Source organism: Scylla paramamosain, chromosome 31 (genome assembly GCF_035594125.1).
Source record: "Scylla paramamosain isolate STU-SP2022 chromosome 31, ASM3559412v1, whole genome shotgun sequence".
Lineage (NCBI taxonomy): Eukaryota > Metazoa > Arthropoda > Malacostraca > Decapoda > Portunidae > Scylla > Scylla paramamosain.
Genome location: NC_087181.1, coordinates 11,667,559 through 11,691,499, shown reverse-complemented (window position 1 = coordinate 11,691,499; position 23,941 = coordinate 11,667,559). Strand labels below are relative to the sequence as shown.

The following is a 23,941-nucleotide window of genomic DNA, read 5'->3' as shown; positions in this document are numbered from 1 at the left end:
GTTACGGCAATCAGTATAATCGGTACGGTGGATACGGTAACTAGAACCCATATCGTACGTACGGCCGCTAAGGTACAGATTGGCGAGGCTACGAGGTGAGAACAGCACGAAATGTTGCTGTACAGAAGATTGCGCTGAGGTACGGTGATGTGGAAAGAGGAATGAAAAGAGGAGATACGGAAAGAGATCGAGTTGAAATAAAGAATGGAATGAGAAGATGGGAAATACAGAGAAAGGCTTGGTTGAGGAATGAAGAAGATGAGAAAAAGAAAGAGAATGGGTTGAAGAATCAAGAAAAGGAAAAACTGAAAGAAAAAATGAGGAATGAAAAAAAAAAAAAAGAGGACAGAGGAAGAAAAAAGCGATGTGGGTTGAGGTACGTTGATGTGAAAGGATAAGAAGAATAAAAGAAGATAAGAAAAAAAGAAAGGAAAAGGAAAAGTTATGAAAAAAGAAACGGAAGGAAATTAAATGAAAAGGTATGTAAATGGAGAAAAAGGAAATAAAAAGGAAGAAAAGGAAAAGTGCAATGTAAGTTGAAAAATTATTAAAGTCTGGATTCTTTAATTATTTATCTTTATTTTTGTTTCTTTATTTGTTTGTGTTTTAGTGTGTGTGTTTGTTGTTTTCTACCAAAATGTTTCCTCCTGTTAATGTAGCGTTAAGTAATTTAGTTTTTTGTTAGAAAGACAGGAAAGCTGCTTCATCAGGCAGGGAGTCTTCTGTACATAAACCAGTGTTCTTCAGATTTTATTCTATGAAGACCATGTTTGACTTTATATACTCCCTTCACAACCCTGTACGTCTGTTCTATTGTACCTTTATACCTCTGATACGGAACCTGATTCACACACACACACACACACACACACACACACACACACACACACACACACACACACTACTAATTTTTAATTATTGTTCATATATCTCTTTATGATGTGGCGACTCACTGAACAGCAGCTTGCGTCCCAGCTTTGGGTTCCGACCCGTACTGTGAGGAAACCTGACATAAATAATGATTCACATTTACAATGGTTACCTCTTAAAACTATTTCTTTCGTTTTCTCCCGGCAAACAGAGAAAATTACTTTTTGAATGGCTAACTTTAGTGTATTACTGTTAACTTCATGGAGGATTAGGAGAGGGGATGGAGGAAAAAGGCAAGAAGAAGAAAAAGAAGAAAAAGAAGAAAAAAGAAAGACGAACAGCTAGAACAACAACAACAACAACAACAACAACAACAACAACAACAACCAAACAAATAAAAAAAAATGTTCAGTGCAGTGTGTGTGTGTGTGTGTGTGTGTGTGTGTGTGTTCAGAAGGCATCCTTCACCACCACCACCATCACTTGCTCAGTCTCCAACTTCTAGCACGCACATTCCTTTAATTCACACATCACTTTATACATTTTCTTAAAGAGTAAAAAAAAATAAAATAAATAAATAAATAAATAATAAAAATAAACAAATAAATAAGTAAATAAATAAATAAATAAATGAATAAAATAAAATTAAATACATAAACAAACCCCTTAACTTTTGACATGAGGACAAAACACGAAGACAGGTAAAGAGGACAGGAAGGCAAAGGAGGAGACAGGGAGAGATAGAGAGGACAGGAGGAGAAAAACGAAAACAGGAGGATAAAACAGAACAGAAAAGGGACAAGGAAAGGTAAAAGATGAAAACAGGAAGACAAGAACGAGTAGGAAAGGACAGAAAATGACAGAAAACACGACAGAGAGACAAGAAATAAAGACAGAAGGACAAGCGACAGAAACAGGAAGGTAAAAGAGGACAGGAAAGGAACAAACGACGACAAAACAAAAACGAACACAGGAAACAGAGAGAATAATAAGAAACAGAAAACAAACATACAACAAGACAGAAAAGACAGAAATAAGAGACAAGGGGAATAGAATGGAAGGGACAGGACAGAGAGAGACAGAGTCGGTAAAAGACAGGAGAGAACAGTAGACAGCAGGGGAGGGACAGTAAGGGGCAGTAAGGGACATACAGGTGGGGGAAGGAAGGGTACTGTTGTTAAGCAGGAATACGCATCATCGTATACGCATCAGTGGGGAGGGAAAGACGCGGGAAGGCAGTGAACATGATTAGTATGTGTTAAGGATGGAGGTAGTGGCGTGTTAGGAATGCTCGGCCACACACACACACACACACACACACACACACACACACACACAACCAAGAAGGCCCGTGTTCGAATCCCGGGCACGGCGAGGCACATGGGCAAGCCTCTTAATGTGCAGCCCCTGTTCACCTAGCAGCAAGTAGGTACGGGATGTAACCCGAGGGATTGTGACCTCCCTCTCCCGGTGTGTGGTGTGTCAGTGATCTCAGTCCTACCCAAAGATTGGTCACTATGAGCTCTGAGTTCTTTCCGTAGGGGAACGGCTGGCTGGGTGACCAACAGACGACCTTAGGTGAGTCACACACACACACACACACACACACACACACACACACACACACACACACACACACACACACAGGTAGATACAGTAGGTAGTGAAGTTAATGAAAAGTACACAGGAAAATGTTGGTAAGGAAAAAAAAAAGGAAAAAAAATGAAAATGTTAACAAAGAAGTAATAAAGGAACGAAGAAAAAAAGAAAAATAAAGTGAAAACGTTACTATGAAAAAGAGGAAGAGAAAGAAAGGAAGGAAGGAATAAAGATGGGAAAGACAGAGTAAAAAAAATAAAATGTTACTAAAGAGGGAAGGAAGGAAGTAAGGAAGAAAGGAAGAACGAGAATAAATAAAGTAAAAGAAAGAGTTAATAAGTAGCACAGAAGTAAATACACATATTTATGTATCTATCAATTTATCTATCGTATCTATCTTCACTAGCAGACTTTCACTCCTTCACAATACCTGGCACGCACGCAGAACAGCTACACTCTCCTAAGCACAGCTACACTTTCCCGCACCCACCAAGCGTCCAGTGATATCCTTGTTTCTGTGCATTACAATCAGCTGGCCTCTTACTCGCTTCTAATATTAAGTGTAATGATACGAGGAAAAATTGTTGGTTTGTGTTACAGTCTTGTTTATCTTATTTCTTCTTCTCTGCTCCTGTGTGTTTGTGATAGGTTAGGTTAGTGTGTTGGGTTGGGTTGGGTTGAGCTGTGTTAGGTTGGGTTGGGTTTGGTTTAGTTGGGTTTAGGAGTGTTGTGTTGGGTTAGGTTTGGTTAGGATAACTTAAGTTTGCTTAAGTTAGGTTAGCTTGTTGAGAGGATGTATTGGTTGTTTCAATGTTTTACATTTTTCTAGCGATAATCAAACAGGCTATAGTAGAAGCTACTGAGTTTTTAAGGGTGTTTTCCAGAGCTCCCCAAATTATGACTTTTCATGCATTTAGTGACAATCTGGGGATTTTGGCTTTTTTGGGGGATATTATGGGGAATACTGGTTGCCTTTAGGGGTTTTACTGCTGTTATTACTATCTTAATACCTAAAATTACTTCTTGGCGTTTACTAAATGGCAGTGCGCAAACGAGCATTAGTTTCAGGAGTCGAGAACATTGAAATTTCAGCTAATCATGTGCAGCAATCAGGGTCAGCGGCTCAGCTGACTCAGCCACTTGCTAGTTTGTTTACATGAGACTCCTCCTCACAGGTACGCAGTACACACACACACAGTGAGTTTATGCTTTTTTGTGTGTTTTTGCGAGTTCCTGTAAAATGTAGTTCCTTTATTGTTATGCAAGAGTGTGAATAAGGTTTATATGGTAAGAGTACTGGCTACAGGATGACATGGCGAGAAACCCCATAATAAGAAAGGCACCTAATGCAGGAAAATTTTTACCTGCTCACTGAACCGTTATCAAGTCTCCACGCTGCGCAGGTGAAGTAGAAATAGGAAAGAAACGTTGAATACAAAGCACATCCTAAGGTAAAGCTACAGACTATGACCTCACCAAACCAAAACACGTACTGGGGAAGACCAAATCCCTGTCCCTTTCCTTAAGACTCACAACGCAAGGAATATCGACTGCGTGGTGCAATGGAGGCCGCAGCAGGACAGTGCTATAGCAGAAACATATAGGGAAGGAGGGATAGGTTTGGGTCACTCTCTCAGCCAGCACGCGAGGACACGACAAGAAGCACAATGAGTCGTCTGATTGTTGTGTTGTCTGTGGTGATGGTGGTGGTGGTGCTGGTGACAGGCGCGCCTTCTGGTGAGTAAAGAGAGAGAGAGAGAGAGAGAGAGAGAGAGAGAGAGAGAGAGAGAGAGAGAGAGAGAGAGAGAGAGAGAGAGAGAAATCCAGTGAGTTACAGTTATCTAGTAAATTGTGATCAAAAACTTTCTTTGCATGTTTTTTGTATGAAAAAATAGAATAAAGAAATGAGAGAGAGAGAGAGAGAGAGAGAGAGAGAGAGAGAGAGAGAGAGAGAGAGAGAGAGAGAGAGAGAATGAGAGAGAGAGAGAGAGAGAGTTATATAGTGAATGCCCAGTGTTATTTAAACCGGTAAACCAAACCTGCCTGTCTTAATCCCAGATGCTTCACACCTGCACGTGGCCAAGAGGGAGATGCCATATGTCTACGATGGCTCGCCGGCCAGATATTCCACTTCGGTAGGGAAAATCTCGTCAAAGGGATTATGAAGGGGTTAGAGTCTACATACAAAGGTCTGAAGGGTTACAAAGGAATTTTAGTGTTTACAAAGGGTTCAGTGTAATTTAATTAAACTTTCAAGAGTGTTTTTCATGATTAGTAATTGTTAAACTTAGAAGAATCCTTTACAAATGTTTGGAGAGGGTTTACAAAGGGTACAGTGGAAGCCGATGGCACTTTGAAGGGTGTTTTCATGATTCTTGTAATAATTCAACAGCGAGAAAATCAATTACAAAGGATCAGCAAAGAGACTGTAATTTCCAAAAGGTTTACAAAGAGTTTTAATTAGAGTTCATAAACAACTCTACAATACTTTCCCTTTACCTCTTTCCTCTCCCTTTACCTCCGTTACTTATCTCCCTCCCTTTCTCTCCTCCAGGGTGCAGTGAGAAATCGCTGAGGTCGGCGGCCACGCATATACAGAGGAAACCGTTACGGCAATAGGTATAATCGGTACGGTGGATACGGTAACTACAACCTATATCATACGTACGGCCGCTAAGGTACAGATTGGCGAGGTTGCGAGGTGAAAATTGAACGAAATGTTGTGCGGGAAATTGTGTTGAGGTACAGTGATGTGGAAAGAGGAATAAAAAGAAGAGAAACGGAAAGAGATCGGGCTGAAATGAGAAAAGGAATGAGAAGATGGGAAATATAGAGAAAGGCTTGGTTGAGGAGTGAAGAAGATGAAAAATAGAAGAAGAATGGGTTGAAGAATCTAGAAAAAGAAAAATTGAGAGAAAGAATGTGTTGAGGATTGGAAAAAAAAAAAAAAAGAGGAGAGAGGAAGAAAAAGCGACGTGGTTGTGTTGAGACGCGCTGATGTGAAAGAATAACAAGAATAAAAGAAGAAAAGAAAAAAAAAAAGAGAGGAAAAGGAAAATTTATGAAAAATATAAAGAAACGGAAGGAAATCAAATGAAAAGGCATGTAAATGAAAAACAATAAAAATGAAGAAAATGAAAATTGTGATGTAAGTGTGATGTAAGACTGTTAGTAAAGATTCTTTAATTATTAAGCTTTATTTTTTGTTTCTTTATATGTTTATTTTTCAATGTATGTGTTTGTTATTTTTCTACCAAAAAGTTTCCTTTTATTAATGTAGCGTTAAGTAATCTAGTTTTTTTGTTACAAATACAGGAAAGCTGCTTCATCAAGCAGGGAGTCTTCTGTACAAAGACCAGTGTTCTTCAGACTTTTATGTTTGATTTTATATACTCCCTTCACAACCCTGTACGTCTGTTCTATTGTACCTTTATACCTCTGATATGGAACCTGATTCACACACACACACACACACACACACACACACACACACACACACACACACTACTAATTTTTAATTATTGTTCATATATCTCTTTATGATGTGGCGACTCACTGAACAGCAGCTTGCGTCCCAGCTTTGGGTTCCGACCCGTACTGTGAAGAAACTTGACATAAATAATGATTCACATTTACAATGGTTACCTCTTAAAACTATTTATTTCGTTTTTTCCCGGCAAACAGAGAAAATTACTTTTTGAATGGCTAACTTTTGTGTATTCCTGTTAAATTCATGGAGGATTAGGAGAAAGAATGGAGGAAAAAGGCAAGAAGAAGAAGAAGAAGAAGAAGAAGAAGAAGAAGAAGAAGAAGAAGAAGAAGAAGAAGAAGAAGAAGAAGAAGAAGAAGAAGAAGAAGAAGAAGAAGAAGAAGAAGAAGAAGAAGAAGAAGAAGAAGAAGAAGAAGAAGAAGAAGAAGAAGAAGAAGAAGAAGAAGAAGAAGAAGAAGAAGAAGAAGAAGAAGAAGAAGAAGAAGAAGAAGAAGAAGAAGAAGAAGAAGAAGAAGAAGAAGAAGAAGAAGAAGAAGAAGAAGAAGAAGAAGAAGAAGAAGAAGAAGAAGAAGAAGAAGAAGAAGAAGAAGAAGAAGAAGAAGAAGAAGAAGAAGAAGAAGAAGAAGAAGAAGAAGAAGAAGAAGAAGAAGAAGAAGAAGAAGAAGAAGAAGAAGAAGAAGAAGAAGAAGAAGAAGAAGAAGAAGAAGAAGAAGAAGAAGAAGAAGAAGAAGAAGAAGAAGAAGAAGAAGAAGAAGAAGAAGAAGAAGAAGAAGAAGAAGAAGAAGAAGAAGAAGAAGAAGAAGAAGAAGAAGAAGAAGAAGAAGAAGAAGAAGAAGAAGAAGAAGAAGAAGAAGAAGAAGAAGAAGAAGAAGAAGAAGAAGAAGAAGAAGAAGAAGAAGAAGAAGAAGAAGAAGAAGAAGAAGAAGAAGAAGAAGAAGAAGAAGAAGAAGAAGAAGAAGAAGAAGAAGAAGAAGAAGAAGAAGAAGAAGAAGAAGAAGAAGAAGAAGAAGAAGAAGAAGAAGAAGAAGAAGAAGAAGAAGAAGAAGAAGAAGAAGAAGAAGAAGAAGAAGAAGAAGAAGAAGAAGAAGAAGAAGAAGAAGAAGAAGAAGAAGAAGAAGAAGAAGAAGAAGAAGAAGAAGAAGAAGAAGAAGAAGAAGAAGAAGAAGAAGAAGAAGAAGAAGAAGAAGAAGAAGAAGAAGAAGAAGAAGAAGAAGAAGAAGAAGAAGAAGAAGAAGAAGAAGAAGAAGAAGAAGAAGAAGAAGAAGAAGAAGAAGAAGAAGAAGAAGAAGAAGAAGAAGAAGAAGAAGAAGAAGAAGAAGAAGAAGAAGAAGAAGAAGAAGAAGAAGAAGAAGAAGAAGAAGAAGAAGAAGAAGAAGAAGAAGAAGAAGAAGAAGAAGAAGAAGAAGAAAGTTGAACAGCATCAACAACAACAACAACAACAACCAAAGAAATAGAAAAAAAAATTATACAGTGCAATGTGTGTGTGTGTGTGTGTGTGTGTGTGTGTGTGTGTGTGTGTTCACCAGGTACCTTTCAACACTACCACCACCACCACCATCACCATCTGCTCGGTCTCCAGCCTCCAGAACGAACATTCTTTTAATTCACACATCACATTACACATTTTCTTAAAGGGTAAAAAAAAAAATAAATAAATAAAATAAATAAATAAATAAATAAATAAATAAATAAATAAATAAACTCCTTAACTTTTTTTTTATTGACATGATAACAAAACACAAAGACAGGAAGAAATAGGAGGACAGGAAGACATAAGGTAAGACAGGAAGACAAAGGAGGAGACAGGGAGAGATAGAAAGGGCAGGAGGAGAAAGACGAAGATAGGAGGATAAAACAGAATAGAAAAGGGACACAAAGATAAAAGATGAAAACAGGAAGACAGGAACGAGTAGGAAAGGACAGAAAATGACAGAAAACACGACAGAGAGACAAGAAATAAAGACAGAAGAACAAGCGACAGAAACAGGAAGGTAAAAGAGGACAGGAAAGGAACAAACGACGACAAAACAAAAACGAACACAAGAAACAGAGAGAATAATAAGAAACAGAAAACAAATATACAACAAGACAGAAAAGACAGAAATAAGAGACAAGGGGAACAGAATGGAAGGGACAGAGAGAGACAGTCAGTAAAAGACAGGAGAGGACAGTAGACAGCAGGGGAGGGACAGTAAGGGACAGTAAGGGACATACAGGTGGGGGAAGAAAGGGCACTGTTGTTAAGCAGGAATGTACGCATCAATGGGGAGGGACGAACGCGGGAGGGCAGTGAACATGATTAGTATGTGTTAAGGATGGAGGTAGTGGCGTGTTAGGAATGTTCGGCCACACACACACACACACACACACACACACACACACACACACACACACACACACACACACACACAGGTAGATACAGTAGATAGAAAGGTTAGTGAAAAGCACACAGGAAAATGTTGGTAAGAATAAAAGGAAGGAAGAAAATGAAAATGTTAGAAAAGAAGGAACAAATGAACGAATAAAAAATGAAAGAAAAAGAGTAAGAAAGGGGAAACATTACCACGAAAAAGAGGGAGAGAGAGAGAGAGGAAGGGAGGAATAAAGATAAGAAAAACAGAATGAGTAAAAAAGTAAGGAAAAAAGTAAAAATGTTACAAAAGACGGAAGAAAAGGAAGGAAGGAAGAAAGGAAAAACGAGAAAAAATAAAGTAAAAGAAAAAATACAAAAAAAAAATAATAATAAGTAGCACAGGAGTAAATACACATATCTATGTATCTATCAATCTGTCTATCGTATCTACCTTCACTAGCTGACTTTCACACCTTCACAATACCTGGCACGCACCCAAAACAGCTACACTTTCCTAAACACAACTACACTTTCCCGCACCCACCAAGCGTCCAGTGATATCCTTGTTTCTGTGCATTATAATCAGCTGGCCTCTTAGTCGCTTCCAATATTAAATGTAATGATACGAGGAAAAATTGTTGGTTTGTGTTACAGTCTTGTTTACCTTATTTCTTCTTCTCTTCTCCTGTGTGTTTGTGATAGGTTAGGTTAGTGTGTTGGGTTGGGTTGGGTTGAGTTTGGTTAGATTGGGATGTGTTAGGTTAGGTTGGGTTTGGTTTGGTTGGGTTCAGGTGTGTTGTGTTGGGTTAGGTTTGGTTACGTTAAGTTAAGTTTGGTTAAGTTAGGTTAGCTTGCTAAGAGGATACATTAGTTGTTTCAAGAGTGTTTTGAGTTATTCTGTCCATAATTAGACAGGCTATTGTAGAAGTTACTGATTTTTTAAGGGTGTTTTCCAGGACTCCCACTTCTGGGGATCTTGTCCCCAGATTGAAACTTTTCATACATTTAATGACAGTCTGGGGATTTTGGATATTGGGGGATATTCTGGAGAATTCTGGTAGCCTTTAGTGACAATTTAAGGATTCACAAGTTATTACTATCCTAATACCTAAAATTGCTTTTTGGCTTTTATTAAATGGCTCCGGTAGCATTAGCTACCGGAGCCGACAACATTGAAATTTCAGTCAATCATGTTCAGCAATCATGATCAGCATCTTAGGATTAGGCTCAGCTGATACAGCCACTTGCTAGATTGTTTTACATTTGACTCCTCCTCACCGGCACACAGCACACACACACACACACACACACACACACACACACACACACACACACACACACACACACACACACACACACTTACAGTGAGTTTATGCTTTTTGTGTGTTTTTGTGAGTTGTTGTAAAATATAGCTCCTTCATTGTTATGCAAGAATATGAGTAAAGTTAATATGGTAAGTGGCTACAAGATGCCATGACATTTTATACTGAAACTAATAATAACGTAAATACTGTAACAGCAGCAGGTTTTGCGAGATATTTGCCTGAGAGTACTGAGGCACATTTCACATCATGCGTTTTCTTTCCGTGTCTTGGTGCGGCTGCCGGATCAAAAATTCTTGCGATTGCCGCCGCACAATCATCCGGCTGCCACACACATTGAAACACGACTCTCTTCCCAGTTTTTAGCAACAAGTACTATGGGTACTACGGTACGGGAGATTGCTGTGTGCTATTCAAATGACATGAGAGGGAATACAAATACAAAAACAACTAGACAGTCTGAAGTAAACAAGTAACCTATAAGCGTATTCATGTCCACATTAACCCCACTCACTGTTACTTGATTATTTCATTGTCATCTAGTACAACTTTTTAAGGGAATATATATATATATATATATATATATATATATATATATATATATATATATATATATATATATATATATATATATATATATATATATATATATATATATATATATATATATATATATATATATAATCACAACGTCAATCACAACGTCCGACCCCAAAGCGCATTTAGATACGGCGAGGAATCCCATAATGTGAAAGGTACCTATAGGAGGAAAATTTTTACCTGCCCATCGAACCGTTGTCAAGTCTCCACCATGCACAGGTAAGATAGAAATAGGAAAGAAACGTTGAATACAAAGCATTCCCCAAGGTGAAGCTGTGGACGATGAGCTCACCAACCAAAACACGTACTGGGGAAGATCCTAACCTCCTGTCCGTGTCCTTGAGACTCACAACGCAGAAGAAAACTTAGGGAATATCGACTGTGTGGCGTACTGGAGGCCGCAGGAGGACAGTGGTATAACAGAGGTATATAAGGGAGGGAAAGGTTTGGGTCACTCTCTCAGCCAGCACGCGAGGACAGGACAAGAAGCGCAATGAGTCGCCTGATTGTTGTGTTGTCTGTGGTGATGGTGGTGGTGGCGCTGAGTGAGCTGGTGACAGGCGCGTCCATTGGTGAGTAGAGAGAGAAGAAGAGACAGAGAGAGTTAAATCTAAACAGTGAAAGCACAAGTGTCCTTTAAGGCAGTAAACTAACCTGCCTGTCTTATTCCCAGATGCTTCACACCTGCGCGTGGCCAGAGGGGTGGAGCCAGTTGTCTACAATGGCTCGCCGTCCAAATATTCCACTTCGGTAAGGAAAAACTCGTCAAAGGGGTAATGAAGTTGTTAAAGTCTACATACAAAGGTCCTAAGGGTTATAGAGTAATTTCAGTGTTTATAAAGGGTTCAGAGTAAGTTAATGGGTCTTTCAAGAGTGTTTTTCGTGACTCCAGTAATAGGTAAACAGGAAAGAATGCTTTAGAAATTATAACAAAGGGTTTACAAAGGTTATAGTGGAAGTTAATGGCCCTTTGAAGGTTTTTTCATGATTCTAGAAATAATTAAAAAAAGGAGAAAATGAATTACAAAAGATCAGCAAAGGAATTATACTTTACAAAAGCCTTAAAAAAAAATTTAGAAAGCGACTGGAGTTGATAAACGGTTCTACAGTAGTTTCCCTTCACCTGTTTCTCTCCCTTTGTCTCCTCCAGGGTGCAGTGACAAGTCACGGAGGTTGGCGGCCACCCATATACAGAGGAAACCGTTACGGCAATCAGTATAATCGGTACGGTGGATATGGTAACTACAACCCATATCGTACGTACGGCCGCTAAGGTACAGATTGGCGAGGCTACGAGGTGAGAACAGCACGAAATGTTGCTGTACAGAAGATTGTGTTGAGGTACGGTGATGTGGAGAGAAGAATGAAAAAAAGGAGAAATGAAAAGAAAACGGATATAAAAAAAACAAGAAAAGGAATGAGAAGATGGGAAATAGAGAGAAAGGCTTGATTGAGGAATGAAGATGAGAAGTAGAAAGAGAATGGGTTGAAGAATGAAGAAAAGGAGAAATTGAGAGGAAGAATGGGTTGAGATATGAAAAAAAAAAAAAAAACAGTAAAAGAAAGGAAGAAAAAAAGAGACTTGGGTTGAGATGCGCTGATGTGAGAAAATAAGAAGAATGAAAAGAAGATAAGAAATAAAGAGAAAGGGAGAGGAAAATTATGAAGAAATGTAAGGAAACGGGAGGAAATGAAAAGATATATAAATGAAAAAAAGGAAATGAAAATTAAAAAAAGGAATATTGTAACGTAAGTTGAAAGATTGTTTAAGTCTAAATTCTTTAATTATTTAGCTTTATTTTTGTTTAATTATGTTTGTTTTTTTTTAGCGTGTGTTTGTTATTTTCTAATTAAATGTTTCTTTCTCTATGTACCGTTAAATAATCTAGTTTTCTTTATAAAGTTATCTGTTAATTTATCTAATTACTTCAGTTTCATTTGCATCGTTTCCTACCAGCAATTTTTTTTTTTATCGAATTATAATTTTTTTGGTGTGTGTGTGTGTGTGTGTGTGTGTGTGTGTGTGTGTGTGTGTGTGTGTGTGTGTGTTCTTCATGCTAAGGACACACACACACACACACACACATACACTGATAACACAACGCTCTCATGGTCAGATACAGTCAGGTTCAAGGTAAACTTTTCGACTGCACCTTTGACCGGCCGTCACTGGCAGCACGAGAGGGGAGACTGCCGCGATCAGCTTATCCACCTCATACAGACTGTTCCACCTACAACAACTACTTTCTTCCACCTCACAATTACTGCTTCACCTCACACAGACTTCTCCACCTTACAAAAACTACTAAACATCACAAAAAAACTAAGTACCCTTTACCCACGTCCCTCTCTTTTTTCCCTGTCTACCACCCCCTTCCAGTGTATTAAAGGGGAGGCAGTCACTGGGTACTGGGGCGGATGGTACTTGGGTCATCCATGTCGCAAGTCAGATGATCCTGAAGACAGATCGGCCTGAGTGCAAATAAGGACGTTTAGTGCTCGAGACTCTTGGCACTCAAGCCATTTGGTCTTCAAAATGTCTCTAGACTCAAACGTCTGGACTACAGGCTTCGTCAAGGCAGCATGTGGATCCGCACACACTAACATAACATTCAACAAACCATCCATCTAATTACATTGTGCAACACAATTTTTGTTCTTGGGTAACAACTGCTATTTTTTATTTATTAATGCCTAGAAAACATGGAAAACACTGATATTTTTTCTAACTTTGCTTTTGTGGCCAGGATAATGATATTTATGTAGTTTACCTATTTCCCTTGGTAGAAAAAGGAAAATTTGACCTCTCATTTGCACAAAGTATTAACATATGATACAAAAGTAGCATTTATTTATTCTAGGATTACACAAGCGAGGGAATAAAACATTAGAAATGAGAAGTTTTTCCGCGACTTGCACTTATACTGTAAATTACTTTCACGAATCAGCCCACAAATACGGTCTCCCATTACGTTTTCACTATACGACCCTTGATAGCGGCGGTCAAAGTCCAATATATCCTGGTGGAAGCGCTTGCCTTGCTCCTCGCAGTGCGCCCCCATGTTCTCTTTAAATTTATCAAGATGAGCGTCAAGGATATGAATTTTGAGAGGCAAGCTGCAACCCATCTTGCTGTAATTTCTCACCAAGGTCTCAAAAAGTCCCACACAGTGTTCGCCTTTGTGATTCCCCAAGAAGCCAAGAACCACTTTCACAAAGCTCTTCCACGCTGCTTTCTCCGTCCTAGTGAGCTTCTTGGGAACTTTTGTACTCCATGACCTGCTTTATTTGTGGACAGACGAAGACACCTGCATCCTCTTTTGCCGCAGACAGCTTAGGGAAGAAATCTTGGAGGGACTGTAAAGCTATAGACTCCTTATCTAGAGCTCTGTTGAATTGTTTCATAAGGCACAACTTTAAGCGCAGTGGACGAAACAGTACCTTTCTGGGGTCCAACAATGTCTCCCATTTGACGTTGTGGCCAGTCCCTCTTTTGGTAGTGTGCAACGGAGTTCCTGCTGTCCCAAAATTGCTGTCCCAAAGGAATAAAAAGGAAACTTGGTAAAGCCGCCTTGAAGACCCATCAAAAAGGCCGTCATTTTGAAGTCTCCGAGAACCTCCCAACCATACTCTTCATATTTCAAGGCTTCTAGCAAGATCTTGACACTATTGTACCGTTCTTTGAGCTGGACAGAGTGAGCGAGGGAAGAGATGAACATATGTTCCCGTTATGAAGCAGCACTGCTTTGAGGCTCCTGCACGTTGGGGTTACAGGCGATTCCAATTGCCTCAAAGAGACCGGTCACATTGTGGTAAAAACAAAGCTCATCTTGACGAGTAAAAAAGCTTGAAAAATGCTGCTGACGCTTCCTCTATCCTGATATTTTCACATTTTCATCTAACAAATTCCACTGCTTGACTCTCGACGTCAAAAGCTCGGCATTGGACTTTGTGAGACCAAGATCTCTGATCAGGTCGTTGACGTCATTTTCGATGGAGTAGTAAGGATTTCTCTTCTAAGCTGCGCCTCTGAAATCTGGGTCAATGACTTCATCTTCTTCTGAACTGTTGTTCTTTCTTTGGAGGAGTGGGTACGGGGAGCTCAGAGAAGTGTGGCACTAACACAGTGGATGAAATAAGTTCTGGATATATGACACCACGTTAATTTCAAAACATCAGTCTTCAGATCAGAAAAAAAAAGTTTAAAGGAAATAATTGTCTTTTTTTTTATTTCTAGAAAAAAAAACAATCAGGAAATATCATTTACTGACCAAAGAAAAAAAATTGTTACACGGTGTTATTCAACTACATTCACCGTGGTCGTCACCCTCAACACAACGCAGAGGGACAGGCTGGAGAGAGTGCAGATGCGCGCGGCCAGGATCCTGCTTGGCCCGGCTACACAGACGCCCTCACCACCCTCGACCTCACCCCGCTGGCCGCTGTCCACAGACAAGGACTCCTGCAGTCTGGCAAACGAGTGCTAAACACCCGCCGCCACCGCCACCTCCTCGCATACATGGTAACACACACACACACACACACACACACACACATAATAATAATGATAATAATAATAATAATATTAATAATAATAATGCTCATTCTATTACTAGGAGGAGGAGCCAGTAGACACCTGCCGAAACGATAATTACTCCCAGTGAGATCTGAAGCACTGGATCAGGGGGTGCTGTGAACCTATCATTAAATCCAACTGTGACCTCACTGAATGTTTCCCTTTGTGTCTCACAAAACAAGGAGGCAGTCACAGCCTGCCCTCTAAAGACAACTCTCTTCCTTCACACAAAACTACAAGCACCTAATAACACACACACACCCTCCACTCAAAATTTCACAATTATCATGGCGACTCCTACACTAGCCTCGGAGTCCCCATCTGGGGAGGGGACCACAAATGTCCCCAGGTCGGGCTGCCCTTCTGACAACGACCCTAAGTGTCTTAACACCCCCCTCAACTTTTTCTTCATTAACTTCTGCAACATTCACGGTCTAAGATCTAATTTTCAATCTGTAGAACACCACCTCTCTTCTACTAAACCTCATCTTCTTTTCCTCACTGAAACTCAGGTGTCTGAGGCAACTGACAGTAGCCCCTTTTCTGTTTTCTCCTACTTTCTCTATCCTCATTTTCAGTCCAAAGCTGGATGTTGCGTTTACGTGCGTAACAACTTAACCTGCTCTCGTGCCCACGATCTTGAATCTTCCGAGTTTTCCACCATCTGGATACGACTACAGAGTCACTCTCAAACTAAATTTACATGTGTTATATACCTCTCACCTAACTCCTCTGACCATAATAAATTTTTTGACTAATTGACTTCCAAAGTGGAGCACATTCTGACTATCTTCCCTTTTGCAGAGATCTCCATTCTTGGAGACTTCAATGTTCACCACCAGCTTTGGCTTTCCTCTCCCTTCACTGACCATCCTGGTGAAATTACCCTTCAACTTTGGTATCCTCCACGACCTAGAGCAATTGGTGCAACACCTTACTCGTATTCCTGACCGTTTTGGAGATACGGCCAACATTCTTGACCTTTTCCTAACCTCTAATCCTTCTGCTTATGCTGTCACCCTCTCTTCTCCGTTGGGCTCCTCCGATCACAGTCTCATATTTGTAACTTGTCCTATCGCTCCAATCCCTCCTCAGGATCCCCATAAGCAGAGGTGCCTCTGGAATTTTGCCTCTGCTAGTTGGGGGGAGCTGAGGAGGTATTTTGCTGATTTTCCTTGGAATGACTACTGCTTCTGTGTCAGAGACCCGTCTTTGTGTGCTGAGCGCATAACAGAGGTGATAGTGTCTGGCATGGAGGCGTACATTCCTCACTCTTTTTCTTGACTTAAACCTTTCAAACCTTGGTTTAACACAGCTTGTTCTCGTGCTATACATGATAGAGAGGTGGCCCACAATAGGTACTTAAGCCTTCCATCACCAGAATCTCATGCACTTTATACTTCTGCCTGGAACAATGCCAAGTCTGTTCTCCAATAAGCCAAAAACTCTTTTATTAACAGAAAGTGTCAAAATCTTTCAAGATCTAACTCGGCTTGTGACTTCTGGCATCTAGCCAAAAATATCTCCGATAACTTTGCTTCTTCTTTCCCTCCTTTATTTCAACCAGATGGCACAACTGCTATCACGTCTATTTCTAAAGCTGAGCTCTTCGTTCAAACCTTTGCTAAAAACGCTACCTTGGACGATTCAGGGCTTGTTCCTTCCTCTCCTCCACCCTCTGACCACTTCATGCTACCTATCAAAATTCTTCGCAATGATGTTTTCCATGCCCTCGCTGGCCTAAACCCTCGGAAGACTTATGGACCTGATGGGATCCCTCCTATTGGCAGGGTGCTTGCATCCTGCCAAGTCAAACTCTTTCATCTCTGTATGTCAACATCTACCTTTCCTTCTTGCTGGAAGTTTGCCTACATTCAGCCTGTTCCTAAAAAGGGTGACCATTCTAATCCCTCATACTACCGTCCTATTGCTTTAATTTCCTGCCTATCTAAAGTTTTTTGAATCTATCCTCAACAGGAAGATTCTTAAACATCTATCACTTCACAACCTTCTATCTGATCGCCAGTATGAGCTCAATCAAGGCCGCTCTACTGGTGATCTTCTGGCTTTCCTTACTGAATCTTGGTCATCCTCTTTTAGGGATTCTGGTGAAACTTTTGCTGTTGCCTTGAACATAACAAATGCTTTTGATAGAGTTTGGCAAAAAGCTTTGATTTCCAAACTACCCTCCTACGGCTTCTATCCTTCTCTCTGTAACTTCATCTCAAGTTTCATTTCTGACCGTTCTATTGTTGCTGTAGTAGACGGTCACTGTTCTTCTCCTAAATCTAATAACGGTGGTATTCCTCGGGGTTCTGTCCTGTCATCCACTCTCTTCTTATTATTCATCAATGACCTTCTAAACCAAACTTCTTGTCCTATTCACTCCTACGCTGATGATACCACCCTGCACTTTTCCACTTCATTTCATAGACGTCCAACCTTTCAGGAAATAAACATTTCACGCAAGGAAGCCACAGAACGCCTGACTTCTGATCTCTCTAAAATTTCTGATTGGGGCAGAGCAAATTTGGTATTGTTCAGTGCCTCAAAAACTCAGGAATTCCTCCATCTATCAACTCGACACAACCTTCCAGACAACTATCCCCTCTTCTTCAATGGCACTCAACTGTCCTCCTCTTCTACACTGATTATCCTCGGTCTGTCCTTACTTATAATCTGAACTGGAAATTTCACATCTCAACTCTAGCTAAAACAGCTTCTATGAAATTTGGTGTTCTGAGACGTCTCCACCTGTTTTTCTCACCCGCCAGCTGCTAACTCTGTACAGGGGCCTTATCCGTCCATGTTTGGAGTATGCTTCACGTGTCCTGGGGGGAGAGGGTTCCACTCATACCGCTCTTCTAGACAGGGTGGAATGAAAAGCTTTTCGTCTCATCAATTCCTCTCCTCTAACTGACTGTCTTCAGCCTCTCTCTCATCGCCGCAATTTTGTATCTCTTTCTGTCTTCTACCGCTATTTTCATGTTAACTGCTCTTCCGATCTTGCTAACTGCATACCTCTCCTCTTCCCGCGGCTTCGCTGCACAAGACTTTCTTCTTTTTCTCACCCCCTATTCTTTCCACCTCTCTAATGCAAGAATTAACCAGTATTCTCAATCATTCATCCCTCTCTCTGGTAAACTCTGGAACTCCCTGCTTGCTTCTGTATTTCCACCTTCCTATGACTTGAATTCCTTCAAGAGGGAGGTTTCAAATCACTTATCCTTCAATTTTTGACTACCGATTTGGACCCTTTTATAGGACTGGCATCTCAGAGGGCTTTTTTTTTTTTTACTGGATTTTTGTTGGCCTTGGCCAGTGTCCCTCCTACATAAAAAAAAAAAAAATACTCGTACTAATACACTCCATCACACTTTCATTTCTTGCTCCTCCTGCTACTACTATCTGCCTGGAAACGCCTGGAAATATTTGGAAAATCATGGAAATTGAGGAAAATATTGACGAAGAAACCGGGAGGCAGGAAAGAATTTCTAGGTCTCGGTTTGGGTATTCATATTTTCGTGGTGGGCGCTCTGAACGGCGTTCACATTTATTTATTTAAGCTTTATTTGATGCATTTTGAGGGTTTTATCTATTTTACTGGTTAAAGCTGGTTCTCCTTTACGTAAGAGTCTGAAAACACCCGGAAGTTTAGTTAAATTCTGATGTACAGACAAGGAGGGAGGGAGGCAAGGAAAATGTTCGTCTCGGCCCTTACGTTTACGTAACGTAAATCATTTTGAAAATCGCTAGACAAAAAGAAAACGCCCAGACTGGAATGCACTATATATTCTTACTTGACATATACTTTGACTATCATAATTAAAAAATATTTCCAGACTCAATAATATTTAAAAAATCCTAAAAAAACGAATGCCACCACAAAAAGAACATATTATCGAGAAAGAAATTACAGTCAGACTCAATTCTAATACATATTCTGAATACAAAAGAGATAATACTTGATATAAGCACTACGTACTGTACGTACTACATACAAGCATTAATATTTACAATAGTTACCTCTTGAAAAATTATTTCATTTTCTCAAAAAGAACAGAGAAAATTCACTATTAAATGGGTAACGCTTGTGTATTCCTTTCAATTTCATGTGGAGGAGGAGGAGGAGGAGGAGCGAGATGAAAAAGAGGTGGAAAAAAAAAAGACAAAAGAAGAAGAAGAAGAAGAAGAAACAACAACAACAACAACAACAAAAAGGAAAAGAAGAACAACAACATTAACAAGAAGAAGAAGAAGAAAAGAAATTTAAAAAAATGACAAAGTCGAACAACAACAATAACAATAACAATAATAACAACAACAACAACAACCTAACCAACCAATAAACAAACAAAACAGTACAAAAGAACAAAGATTATACAGTGTGTGTGTGTGTGTGTGTGTGTTCACGATGCACCCTTCACCTCCACCACCTCCACCACCACCACCACCACCTGCTCAGCCTGCCTCCTCTAGCACGCACATTCTTTCAATTCACACATCGCGTTATACAGTTTCTTGAAGGAATAAAAATAAATAAATGAAAAATGAATAATAAAAAAAAAAAAACACGAAGGCAGGAAGAGATAGGAGGACAGGAAGACAATAGGGAAGACAGGAAAACAAAATACGAGAGGAGTGGACAAGATGGTAAAAAAAAAAAAAAGGAAAACGGGAAGATAACATATAAGAGAAAGGAACAGAATGGGGACACGGAAAAAACAAAAGATGAAAACATGAAGAAAGGAGTGAATGGAAGAGGATAGAAAGTGGCAGAGAACAGAAAAGAGAGACGAGAAACGGGAGGAGGAGGACAGGAGACAGAAACAGAAAGGCAAAAAGAGAACAAAAAACGAAGACAGGAGACAGAGAATAGTAAGAAACGGAAAACAAGAGAGAAAAGGCATAAATAAGAGACGCAGGACAGACAATGCAAGTGATAAAGAGAGACCGAGTCAGTAAGGGACGGGAGGGGACAGTAGACAGCAGGAGAGGGAGTGTTGCCAGGTTGGAGGGTTTCCCGCTAAACGTGGCGGAGTTTTACCTTCGCTGGCGGGGAAAAAAAATTATGCTGGCAGGCTGGCGGATTTTTTAGACGCATTTCGGTCATGCTTGATGATTTTTTTGGCGCGTTTTGTATGCCTCCAGTGTGTTACATATTGTCCTTGCTGTCAAAATGGTCTTCGAGGTCAAGGTTGCTAAAACAATTAGTGGACTGAGAAGTGTTCAGAAGAATATTGTTGTTCGCACTCAGCTGACAATGATCGCAATCTTCGCACTCGTTGCTAATGATGATCCTTGACCTCCCTCAGCCTGAGTTAGGGTCACTCCCTGCCCGGAGATCGCCCCCCACCTTTCTGTATTTTTACCCCTGCGTCCCCCATCCCTCTCACTCTCCCGTCCTTTTTCTTCTCCTTGTCCTTGCTCACGTGAGGTCAAAAGGGTGACTGCTTGAAAATTACAAACGATTTTTTTGCAGTATGCTGATTCAGTATTGTTTTATCTTGCGTAAATTTTAGAAAAAATAGAATGTTCTGGAAAGTCTACGTATGATGCGTTAATGTTATTTGATGGTTTGTGGCGGAAAAAAAACAAACTGGTGTGGCGAGATTTGGCGGTCTTCGGGGAGGGATGTGGCAGCTTTGCAGGTTGGCAGTCCCCGACCTGGCAACTCAGTCAGGGGCGGTAAGGGACACAGGGGTGGGGAAGGAAGGGTACTGCTGCCAAACACGTATTTCCGCATCAAGAGGAGGGGAAAGACGCGGGAAGGGAGTGAACCTGCCCTAAGGATGCAGGTGGTGCCGTGGAACGAATGCACACATACACACACACACACACACACACACACGCGCGCGGGTAGATGCAGTAGGTAGTGAAGTTAGTGAAAAATACACAGGAGAATGTTGGTAAGGAAGGGAGGAAGGAAGAAAATAATTATGTTAGCAATGAAATGAATAGATAGCACAGAAGCAAGCAAGCCCTTGTTCCTGAGCATTGCAAACAGCTGCCACTTAGTTGCTTCCAATAGCAAATGTAATGATACGAGGAAACATTGTTGGTTTGCATTACAGTCTTGTTTATCTTATTTCTTCTTCTCTCCTCCTGTGTGTTTATGTTAGATTAGGTTAGTGTGTTGGCTTGGGTTATTTTCGTTTGGTTGAGTTGGTTTCATAAGGTTTGGTTTGGTTTGGTTAGGTTAAGTTAGAGGAGGTTGTTTGGTTGAATTAGGTTAGCTTTTTAAGAGAGTAGATTAGTTGTATGAAGGGTGTTTTCATGATTCTAACGATAATCAAACAGGGTATATTGGAAGTTATTGGGTTTTCAAGGGTGTTTTCATGATTCTGGTGATAGTTTAACATATCTAGTGGAAGTTAATGAGACTTTGAAGGATGATTTCATGGTTGTGATATTAATTTAGCAAGAACCCTTTATTGTCAGTTAAAGAAAATAAATAAATAAGTTAATAAAACAAAAAAAAAACAATTAATCTTCTCAACTTCACAAAAAAATAAATATTACGACACAACAAAGCAAATTCAAAACACTAACAACCATACATTACCGATAAGAAAAAAAAATAAACAAATAAGAAAAAAAAAAAAACACGAGTACACAAACAAAATCTCTTTCAGCTTTACAAAGTCACCCTTAAAAAAGAACAAAGCAAATTCACACTCCACGCAGGGCCGGTCAAAGCACTGCACTGCCACACAACACCGCATTGCTTCCAGAACCAAAGGAGGCACAACAACACTTAACACCAAGCAACAAAAGTAATACTATCCGTTGCATTTAACACAAAGTAGGAAAATTTTTACCTGACCAGCCGACCATTATCACGTGTCCACGCTACGCAGGTAACGTAGAAATAGGAAACCAAAACCAAACCACGTACTGTGGAATGTGAAATTTGTTCCTTTCCTCAAGACTCACAACGCAGAGGGAAACTTAAGGAATATCAACTGTGTGGCGTACTGGAGGCCGCAGGAGGACAGTGGTATAGCAGAGGTATATAAGGAAGGGAAAGGTTTGGGTCACTCTCTCAGCAAGCACGCGAGGACAGGACAAGAAGCACAATGAGTCGCCTGATTGTTGTGTTGTCTGTGGTGATGGTGGTGGTGGTGCTGAGTGAGCTGGTGACAAGCATGCCCTCTGGTGAGTAGAGAGAGAGAGAGATAAACAGTGAATGCCCAGTGACCTTGAACGCGGTAAACCAAACTTGCCTGTCTCAATCCCAGATGTTTCACACCAGCGCGTAGCCAGAGAGGTGTACCAAGGCTTTGTTTCCGATGGCTTGCCGTCCAGATATCCCACTACGGTAAGAAAAAACTCGTCGCAAGGGATTACAAAGGGGTTAAAGTTTTCAAAGGGATTACAAAGTTCACAAAGTGACTGAAAAAGGTTTTACTAAGGGTTCAGTGTAAGTGCATGGGACTTTCAAGAGTGTTTTTTCTTAATCCTAGCAATAGTTAAACGGTGAAGAATTCTTTAGAAATTATTGCAAAGGGTTCACAAAGGGTACAGTATAAATTCATGAGACTTTCAAGAGTATTTTCATGATTATGTTAACAGTTTAACGGGGAGAAAATCAATTAACAAACATTAGCAAAGGGATTTTAATTTACAAAAGAATTACAAATGATCAGCAAAGGGATTATTGTTTACAGAAGGATTACAAAGAGCTTACAAAATTATTTGACTTCATAAACAGCTTTACAGTAGTTTCCCTTCACCTATTTCCTCTCCCTTTACTTCCGTTACTCATGCCGTCCCTCCCTTTGCCTCCTCCAGGGTGCACTGACAAGTCACGGAGGATCACGGCCACTCATATACAGTGGAAACCATTACGTTAATAGGTATAATTGGTACAATGGATACAATAACTACAACCCATATCAAACTTATGGCAGCTACGGTAATAGATATAATTGGCAAGGTGGATACGGTAACTACAACCCATATCATACTTATGGCCGCTAAGGTACAGGTAAGGTGTGATGTGAAAACAGGACGAAAGGTTGTTGTGCGGAAGATTGCGTTGAGGTACAGTGATGTGGAAAGACCAATGAAAAGAGGAGAAACGGAAAGACCTCAAGTTGAAAATAGAAAAAGAATGACAAGATGGCTGAACTGAAGAATGAAGATGAGAAGCAGAAAGAATGGGTTGAAGAATGAACAAAATGAGAAGAAATTGAGAGAAAGAATGAGTTGGGGAATTAAAAAAAAAAAAAAAAGGAGGAAAAGGAAGAAAGAAATACTTGGTTGGGTTGAGATGCGCTGATGTGTAAGAATGAGAAAAATGAAAAGAAGATAAGAGAGAAAGAGAAAGGAGAAGGAAAAAAATATGAAAAATATAAAGAAATGGAAGGAAATTAAGTGAAAAGATATGTAAGTGGAAAAAAAGAAAGAAAGAAAGAAAAGAAAAGTGTAATGTTAGTTGAAAGATTATTAAAGTCTTGACTCTTTAAATGTTAAGCTTTATTTTTTGTTTCCTTGTTTGTTTGTTTTTAGTGTATGTGTTCGTTATTTTCTAACGAATGTTTCTTTGTTAATGTACCGTTAAATAATTTAGTTTTTTAATAAAGTTATATGTTAATCTATCTAATTATTTAAGTTTTATTTGCATGATTTCTTACCAGCAAGTTTTTTTTATCAAATAATTTATATTTGGTATGTGTGTGTGTGTGTGTGTGTGTGTGTGTTCTCATTGACTAGGGACACACACACACACACACACACACACACACACACACACACACACACACACACACACACAGCGCCCTACTGGTCAGCTACAGTCACGTTCAAGGTATATTTTCCGACTGCACCTTTGACCGGCCGTCACTGGCAGCACGAGAGGGGAGACTGCCGCGATCAGCTTATCCACCTCATACAGACTGTTCCACCTACAACAACTACTTTCTTCCACCTCACAATTACTGCTTCACCTCACACAGACTTCTCCACCTTACAAAAACTACTAAACATCACAAAAAAACTAAGTACCCTTTACCCACGTCCCTCTCTTTTTTCCCTGTCTACCACCCCCTTCCAGTGTATTAAAGGGGAGGCAGTCACTGGGTACTGGGGCGGATGGTACTTGGGTCATCCATGTCGCAAGTCAGATG

General features: G+C 39.9%; 2 protein-coding genes across 2 annotated transcripts; both read left to right on the top strand.

Annotated features, from left to right (window-relative positions):
* Positions 1-6,287: 6,287 nt before the first annotated feature.
* Positions 6,288-7,589, top strand: LOC135116308 (cilia- and flagella-associated protein 251-like; the record flags this gene model as incomplete). Its single annotated transcript, XM_064033662.1, has 1 exon — positions 6,288-7,589. A coding segment is annotated over one exon (1,086 nt), but the record flags the coding sequence as incomplete, so codon positions are not given.
* Positions 7,590-21,810: 14,221 nt separating this feature from the next.
* Positions 21,811-23,416, top strand: LOC135116507 (uncharacterized). The gene is made up of 3 exons (XM_064034020.1): positions 21,811-21,968; positions 22,052-22,131; positions 22,605-23,416. The coding sequence occupies exons 1-3, from the start codon at positions 21,890-21,892 to the stop codon at positions 22,791-22,793; spliced, it is 348 nt and encodes a 115-aa protein (XP_063890090.1). The 5' UTR covers positions 21,811-21,889; the 3' UTR covers positions 22,794-23,416.
* Positions 23,417-23,941: the final 525 nt, after the last annotated feature.